The sequence below is a fragment of the Hyla sarda genome, chromosome 9 (genome assembly GCF_029499605.1).
Source record: "Hyla sarda isolate aHylSar1 chromosome 9, aHylSar1.hap1, whole genome shotgun sequence".
In the NCBI taxonomy this organism is placed as follows: Eukaryota; Metazoa; Chordata; class Amphibia; order Anura; family Hylidae; genus Hyla; species Hyla sarda.
In genome coordinates this window covers 12,202,924-12,211,645 of record NC_079197.1, presented here as the reverse complement: position 1 = coordinate 12,211,645, position 8,722 = coordinate 12,202,924, and the positions used below count along the sequence as shown (strand labels likewise).

The window sequence follows — 8,722 nt, the reverse complement described above, 5'->3', positions numbered from 1 at the left end:
CACATGGTCATGACTGATAATGTCGCGCGGCTTTAGTACAGCAGGCACTCCCAGAGTGTGGAGATAATACATAAACCCCTCAGCGTCTGTCTGTGCGCCTTATATTTGATGAGACAACATCAGTAAAAGCAGTGCGGAGGTAAGTACTCTTTCTGGGGGTAGGTGTGTTTGTTTATGTGTAAATACATGGCTGAGATCTTTGCGTATATGTGTACATGAGGAGCAGCACTATTATCTGACCATTATTGTATGTGGTATTTTTTTTTAGCAGGATTTCTGCTCTGCAGGCTTCATTTATAATTTGCAGTTCTCTCAGAGCTTGTCCGATTGCATTGTCTCACAGATTCGCTCCACCCCCATTCCTTTTGTTGCTGGATAAGTAGGTAGATTCACTCATAATATGCATGTTAGGGTCTGATGTACAATTAGGCTATGTTCACACGGTGGAAAATGTACAGAATTCTGCACATTTTCTTGCGCGGGCGCTAGGACTGCTCGAGGAAGCGTTCTCTCCATAGACAGCAATGCATTCCCGAACGGAATCCGCAGAAACAATGAACCTGGTCACTGTTTCTGTGGAAGCCGAAAATCAGGATTTTTGCGGTAGAAATTCTGCCCTATGCAGCAGAATCCCATTGAAAACAATGAGACTCTGCTGCAGCGGGATTTCTAGGAAGTTAATTAATGCAAAACTATTCTCCAGGTCATAAAAAGGGACATTTAGGGTGTATTCATACAGTATCCTGCGACGATTTGATGCATCGGATTTGAAGCTGCTTTCAGTCAGTAAGTTTCCACTGAAATCTGCAGCTTCAAATACTGTACGTGTGAATACACCCTTAAAGGACTACTGTAGTGTGAAATAACTTATAACTATATAATCTATGACTTATATATAGGGGATAAGTTATAGATCGTGGGGCTCCAACCACTGGGACCCCGCAATCTCCTGTACGGGGCCCCAGCAGTCCGCATGAAGGGAGCGTTCTGTCCCTGCATGGCGCAGCAGCTGACACCCCCCCCCCCTCCATGTATCCCTATGCCCCCTTCCTGCTGACTGCCGGGGGCCCCGTACTGGTGATCGTGGAGGGGGGGGGGGGTCCCAGCAGTCGGACCCCCGCGATCTATAACTTCGGATAGGGGATAAGTTATTTTGCACTAGAGTATACCTTTAAGAAGCAGAGAAGGGCAAAAGTAGGAATGCTTGAGGGGTATTTTTGGGCAACCATATTGGTTGTCACCTAGCTTTCCCAGACTCCTGAACAGCAAATCCACTCAGTACATCATGATTACGCCATGATACATTCCCGCGCTGCTTAAAAATCAAAAGGGGCTGATGTACCCTTAGACCAGTGTTTCCCAATCAAGGTGCCTCCAGCTGTTCCGAAACTACCACTCCCAGCATGCTCCGACAGCCAAAGGCTGGGAATTGTAGTTTTGCAACAGCTGTAGGTACCCTGGTTGGCAAACACTGTGAACCTCCAACTATTGCAAAACTACAACTCCCAGCAGGTTTTATAACTAATCAGGACAGTGTTTCCAAACGAGGATGCCTCCAGCTGTTGTGTTGCAAAACTACAACTCCCAGCAGGTTTTCTAACTGATCAGGACAGTGTTTCCCAACTAGGATGCCTCCAGCTGTTGCAAAACTACAACTCCCAGCAGGTTTTCTAACTGATCAGGACAGTGTTTCCCAACTAGGATGCCTCCAGCTGTTGCAAAACTACAACTCCCAGCAGGTTATAAAACTGATCAGGACAGTGTTTCCCAACTAGATGCCTCCAGCTGTTGCAAAACTACAACTCCCAGCCTCTGGCTGTCCGGGCATGCTGGGAGTTGTAGTTTTGCAGTAGCTGGAGGTTCACAGAGTTTGCCAACCAGGGTGCCTCTAGCTGTTGCAATACTACAACTCCCAGCCTCTGGCTGTCCAGGCATGCTGGGAGTTGTAGTTTTGCAGTAGCTGGAGGTTCACAGTGTTTGCCAACCAGGGTGCCTCCAGCTGTTGCAAAACTACAACTCCCAGCCTCTGGCTGTCAGGGCATGCTGGGAGTTGTAGTTTTGCAACAGCTGGAGGCACCCTGGTTGGGAACCTCTGCCTCAAACTTGGGAAACATAAAGCCTCACATATCCATATTGAGTGTGCAACAGGATTTGAATAGAATTCCACAACTTTCTTAACAGCAAAAAAAAAAAAAAGTATGAAAGTGTAAAAAAATATAAAAAATAAAAATAAAAAAGTTGCATGCATTTGCTTACGTTTTTTAAAAATGTATTATACACTAAATCTGCATTAAACATCATTGTAATGTGAACAGACCCCAAGCCCCGGGTGTGAGGTCAGCGCTCACCTTGACAGTGTCCATGGGTTGTCCGGCCAGGGTGAGGCACACTCCTCCCATACCTCCAGAGACAAAATGCTTAACGTAAGCCAAGGGGCGCCCTCCATTCTCCGGGGACATCTGTGGGACCCCGGCGAGCTCGTGCTGGTAGCTGTGCCTGGGTGTGGGAGGTTGCACAATGGGGAGATAAGCGAGCACTCCGGAGACACCAACAGTGGGAGATGCTGATAGGGAGCGGTGGGTGTGCAGAAGAGTCCACTGACAACGCTGGGTGTCTACATTAGGAGTGTAAACTAGTTTGGTCAGCTGACTACCTGTTTTTCCTGCCAAAATTCTGCATAAAACGTCCACTTTGTTTCAATTCCTCGCCATTTTCCCGATGCTTGCTGTCACTGAATGGAGACATTCTTTCTTACCTGCAGACAGCAATGCAGATCTTTGATACAATTCTTTGATACAATGGCCCTGATTTACTATTATAAACCCGACGTGTTTTGTGGGGTTGTGCGCCAGAGTCAGGGGCATGGTGCCAGAAATTCTGTCTGCGCTTCAATTTGCGCCATAATTCTGTCTCATTGCGGCAGAATTCTGTTTGCGCCAGAAATGAAAGACCATACCAACTGAGAAAACCTGAAGAAGGGGGCGTGTCTGTTGGGAAAAGAGGGTGTGACCACAGAAAAGGGGCGTGTTCCTGACATTTTCACAAAAAAACTAAATATTTACTAAGGTTTCCACAGAAAATGTAGTGGATTTGAGCTGGGGAAAAACCGACAGATCAGAGCAGGTGTTTCAAAATAAATAAATAAAAAAAAAAAAAGGGAAATGTAGGGAAAACTGCAGAATTTTGGGAAAGCTTTAGTAAATAATGTGGGGGGAAAAAGTAGGGAATTAAAACCCACAAAGAAACCTACACAACAGTCTTAGTAAATCAGGGCCAATGTATCACTGCAGGTAGAATGTATTGGGCTATTAAGTTGGCAAAAGATTGTCTAGACCGGGTGCAGGTATAATGGTTGCGTTGGGTGGCACTAAAGCGAATGCAGTAGTAATGGGGGCTGTGTGCTGCGTCCGGTCGGCTCTCCTGGGTGACGCCGGGAGTTGTTGGCACTCTAGCCCAGAGTTCCTGCCCAGAAGGTTAAAGTCTACACATGTAGCAGCATTATTATTGTTACTGTATAACCTGCTGGGGTCTAAAACTCTGTCCTGAAAAAGTTCAGAAGTAGCAAAGCCTGACAAAGAAATAACAGTGATAGGTAACAAAAAAATAGACGGAATGATGGCGCTTCTGCCAGGAATGGACAGTAACAAGGTTAATTCCATACACAACGCATTTCGAACCCTCACTGGGCTCTTCGTCAGGCATCCATTGCTGATTCAAAACGCGTTGTATATGGAATAAACTTTGTTAGGCCGGGTTCACAGGACTGAATCCGAGGGTGGCACTAGGACCATGCAGACGGCATTGCATTCCCCCATAGACGGCAATGCACTTCTTAGTGTATCCGCAGAAAGAATGTTTCCAATTGTACTGGGAAGGATGGTTCTTGATGAGGTTCTCCCAGGAATGACAATAACAAAGGCTTATTCCATACACACTGTGTTTTAAACCCTCACCGGGCTATTAATTAGGCGTCCAATGCCTGGCGAAGAGCCCAGTGCGGAGTCGAAATGCGTTGTTTATGGAATAAATCTTGTTAGGCAGGGTTCACGCCATGAATTCTCCAGCCAGAGATTCAGAGGGCGGCCAGTGCCAGCAGCAGTCGGCGCTAGGAACCTGCAGACTGCATTTGCTTCCCCCATAGATAGCAATGCATTTATGAGTGGATCTGCCAAAAGAATTTGAATTTCAGCAGTGTCCATGTTGCTGCAGAATCCCAAAGAAAACAATGGGAGGCTGCTTTATCAGAATTTCCAAAAAGAGTTCTGGAGTGGAATTCTTCTTAGGAAATGCATTGTGTGAACCTGACCTTACTGTCCTTTCAAGCGCTTCTCAAGAAAAAACAGTAACAAGGTTTATCCCATACACCGCACGTTTCAAACCCTCACTAGGCTCTTCGTCAGGCATCCATCTCCTAATGAGGAGCCCAGTGTGGGTTCGAAATATGTTATTTATGGAATAAACCTTGTTGGGCCGAGTTTACAAGACAGAATCTCCGGCCGAAGATTCTGATGGTGGTCATTGCCATCAGCTGTAGGCGCTAGGACCATGCAGACTTCATTGCTAACCCCATAGACGCATTTTGAATCCACACTTGGTTCTTACTCAGGCATTCAATGCCTGACAAAAAGCCCAGTACGGGTTCAAAGCGCATTGTTTATGTAACAAACCTCGTTAGGCCGGGTTCACACGTCGGAATCTCAGCCCTTATTGTCCATTCCTGGGAAAAGCGCCATCATTCCGTCTGCTGTTTGCAATCGTATGGACTTGCGGTTGCAAATTCAGAAGTAGCATCCAGTGAGTCTACCTGCTCGTCAGTGTTGCGCTCTGGATTAGGCATGCTACATCGGGGTGCACCCCAATTTTTTTTTTATTTTTACTTTTCAGGACGTCTGACAAAGAATTAAAGGGGGTATTCCAGGAAAAAAAACTTTTATTTATATATCAACTCGCTCCAGAAAGTTAAACAGATTTGTAAATTACTTCTATTAAAAAATCTTACTCCTTCCAATAATTATCAGCTGCTGAAGTTGGGTTGTTGTTTTCTGTCTGGCAGCAGTGCTCTCTGCTGACATCTCTGCTTGTCTCGGGAACTGCACAGAGTAGAAGAGGTTTGCTATGGGGATTTGCTTCTACTCTGGACAGTTCCCGAGACACGTGTCATCAGAGAGCACTTAGACAGAAAAGAACAACTCAACTTCAGCAGCTCATAAGTACTGAAAGGATTAATATTTTCTTAATAGAAGTAATTTACAAATCTGTTTAACTTTCTGGAGCCAGTTGATATATAAAAAAAGGGATAACCCCTTTAATACTGACATACAGTGACAGAACAGCAGCGAGATCCGGTTTTGTGATTGTACAGAACTGTTGATGATGAGCTTTCTATGTCTTTTAGGAATAGACAACCATGTCCATCTGGTTTCACCTCCTCATCCTCTACTCCACGTGGCCCTGCGTGTGGCCCTTTAGGATCTGTGCCTTTAATGCCCAGCACTTTGGGGACAAAAAAGTTTCCAGTGATAACATCTTTAACATTGTGGTCAAGGTAAGGGGGGGGGGGGGGGACACCGAAATATTTGGGGCTTAAAGGAGTAGTGCAGTGAAACATAACTCATCCCCTATGGGACCCCCCTGCAATCTCCTGAACGGGGCCCCTACAGTCTGCCGGAAGCAACCGTTCCGACCCCCACAGGAAGCCGCGGCCGACATGTCCCCTCCCATCTCTATGGGATACATGGAAGGGGCGTCTTGGCCGCCGCTCCGTATGGGGGACGGCACATCCCTTTATAGCAGACTGCTGTGGTCCCGTTCAGGAGATTGCGGGGGTTCCCTGTGGTCGGACCCCCCCTCGATCTATAACTTATACCCTTTCCTTTGGATAGGAGAAAAGTTATGTTTCACTACAGAATTCCTTTTAAGATCAGTGTTCATTGCCCATCTAGGTAAGTTGGATGTTCAGGAGTCTGGGAAAGTTGTGTGACAACTCCTGTTGTAGTAGCAGCCATGTCATCACCCAGCTTTCCCAGACTTCTGAATGAAACGGCTGCCTAGTTATGATGCATTAACACTTGTCTTGATCGGATGGGATTTTATTACTGATCAGGACAGTGTTTCCCAACCAGGGTGCCTCCAGCTGTTGCAAAACGACAACTCCCAGCAAGCCCGGACAGCCAAAGGCTGTCCGGGCATGCTGGGAGTTGTCGTTTTGCAATAGCTGGAGGTTCACAGTGTTAGCCAACCAGGGTGCCTACAGCTGTAGCAAAACTACAACTCCCAACCTCTGGCTATCCGGGCATGCTGGGAGTTTTGCAAGAGCTGGAGGCACCCTGATTGAGAAACACTGGTCCAAGGGTACACCAGCTCCAGCTGTTGCAAAATTACAACTCCTAGCATGCCCGGACAGCTGCAGGCTATCTGGGCATGCTGGGAGTTGTAGTTTTGCAACAGCTGCAGGCACAATGTTTGCTTTAGTGACATCTGGCTTGATTCCCTGTGTGCAGATCGTACAGCGTTGTGACATCTTTCTGCTCCAGGAGGTGCATGACCCCAAAGGAAACGTGGTGTCAAAACTCATGGCTGCCCTCAACAGGTGAGGAGGAGGATCATGAGTAAGAGGCAGAATTAGGAAGCAACAGTCTGATATTAACCCCGTCTTTCTCCTTGCAGAGCAGAGGACGTATTCTTGGCAGTGAGCAGCCCACCCATCGGGCGCAAGTCCTACACAGAACAATACGTCTTCATATACAGGTGCGTGCCGCAGTCACTTCGCATTTGCTGGCATCAGACATGTTAGTCAGGGGCTATGTGTACTTGGCGGAATTTCCGAGCAGAACTTTGCAGGAAAATTCCGTACGGAAATTCCACTGCAGCAGAGTCCCATTGATTTCAGTGGGATTCTGCTGCACTGTGTTCACGCCAAGGAAATCCCGATTCTGGCGTCCATGACATGTCTATTCTTTCTGTAGATTTCACTCAGAAGTACATTGCCGTCCATGAGACCGCGCATTTCTGAGTGGTCCCAGCGACTGCTGGAACTATCATATGTGCGAAATGTCCACCCATATTTTACGTGCAGCCATAGAGGACTGTATGGAGATTTAAAGGGGTACTCCCCTGGAAAACACTTTTTTCTAAATCAACTGGTGTCAGAAAGTTAAACAGACTTGTAAATTACTTCTATTTAAAAATCTTAATCCTTCCAGGACTTATCAGCTGCTGTATGCTCCACAGGAAGTTTTTTTTCTTTTTGAATTTCCTTTCTGTCTGACCACAGTGCTCTCTGCTGACACCTCTGTTCATGTCAGGAACTGTCCAGAGTAGAAGCAAATCCCCATAGCAAACCTCTCCTGCTCCAGACAGTTCCTAAAATGGACAGAGGTGTCAGCAGAGAGCACTGTGGTCAGACAGAAAGGAAATTCAAAAAGAAAAAACTTTCTGTGGAGCATACAGCAGCTGATAAGTACTGGAAGGATTAAGATTTTTTAATAGAAGTAATGTACAAATCTGTTTAACTTTTTGGCACCAGTTGATTAAAAAAAAAAAATGTTTTCAAGGGGAGTACCCCTTTAAGGAGCTGTTCGGTGGAATCTCCACATTGCCTATCCCTGTGCGTGACTACGACTACGTTCCCTCTGCGTCCTGGCAGGGTCGAGGCTTCACGTATAGATTCACGTATTTTCACTTTGAAGAGCTGATTGTAAGTCGGGGACACGTGAAGCATCAGTGACATGGAGGGGAAACTGTAATGTTAGTGGGTATACTGGAAAAGCTCCTGGTGTAGACATTAGGGCCCATTCACACTGAGGAATTTTGGGCGCAGCAGCCTCCCATCCCATTTTCAATGGGATTCTGCTGCACCATGAACACTGCAGCATTCTGGATTTCAGGCTCCCTTGTAAGAATGAACATAGTCATAATGCAATATCTCCAGGTGGAAATTACTTAGAGTGAATGGGCCCTGAGTCACTAGACCAGTGGTCTCCAAACTGTGGACCTCCAGCTGTCGCAAAACTACAACTCCCAGCACGCCCAGACAGCCGTTGGCTGGGGGCTGTAGTAATATAGTGTGCAGGGTAGGCATGAAGGTTTAGTATTAACACTCAATCATCTGACATCTCACCACCCCTTTCCTCACTACTTCAGGCATATGCACACTCATCTCAGCTGGGCATGCTCTGTGTCCTAAATGGTCGGAGGGGAATTAGCAGCTGCGGGGAAGAATCAGCGGGTTCGGTCACCATTAATCTTATGTGGATGACCGGCTTTAGGCTTCACCCGTCCTGTGTTTCACTGTTACCTGTATGACGTCTTTAACCCCTTCCAGGTCATTCAGGATCAGAGTGACGGATCAGTACAAGTATGAAGACGATGATCCGGCCGCACCTGACGTCTTTGCTCGAGAACCTTACGTAATTCGCTTTGCTCTGGAGTCCGCAGGTCAGTGGTGATGAAGAACTGAGCAGAGATGACTACATGTTATTGTTCTTCGGTATATTGGCCTTTGTGGCCACCATGGATTAGTTTTAAGAATTCTTATTCTTATATATACACATAGGTAAATCCCAGATAGGGGGTAATTCTCACAAATACCCTAAAGCTATGTTTACACGGTGGAATTTCCATGCAGAATCCCGTCGTAAAAAAATCCCGTCAAAATTCTGCAAAATGTACTGCACTGTAAATGCAATGGGGATTTCGCCAAAAAAGTGTTGGAATTTTGCAG

At 46.4% G+C, this 8,722-nt stretch overlaps 2 protein-coding genes across 6 annotated transcripts in view; one reads left to right on the top strand and one right to left on the bottom strand.

Annotated features, from left to right (window-relative positions):
• LOC130291817 (mitochondrial carnitine/acylcarnitine carrier protein-like) overlaps positions 1-3,277 on the bottom strand; it is a 20,308-nt gene extending 17,031 nt beyond the window's left edge. For all 3 annotated transcript variants that reach the window (XM_056541125.1, XM_056541127.1, XM_056541126.1), the window contains exon 1: positions 2,349-3,277. In XM_056541125.1, coding sequence (XP_056397100.1) covers positions 2,349-2,459 — 111 coding nt within the window. In that variant the 5' untranslated portion in view covers positions 2,460-3,277. The remainder of the gene's footprint in view (positions 1-2,348) is intronic.
• The window catches only part of LOC130291816 (deoxyribonuclease-1-like 1), a 34,811-nt gene that overhangs the window by 20,567 nt on the left and 5,522 nt on the right, over positions 1-8,722 (top strand). For all 3 annotated transcript variants that reach the window (XM_056541123.1, XM_056541121.1, XM_056541124.1), the window contains 4 exons: positions 5,396-5,545; positions 6,501-6,589; positions 6,667-6,747; positions 8,324-8,436. In XM_056541123.1, the coding sequence (XP_056397098.1) occupies positions 5,408-5,545; positions 6,501-6,589; positions 6,667-6,747; positions 8,324-8,436 (421 nt within the window). In that variant the 5' untranslated portion in view covers positions 5,396-5,407. The remainder of the gene's footprint in view (positions 1-5,395; positions 5,546-6,500; positions 6,590-6,666; positions 6,748-8,323; positions 8,437-8,722) is intronic.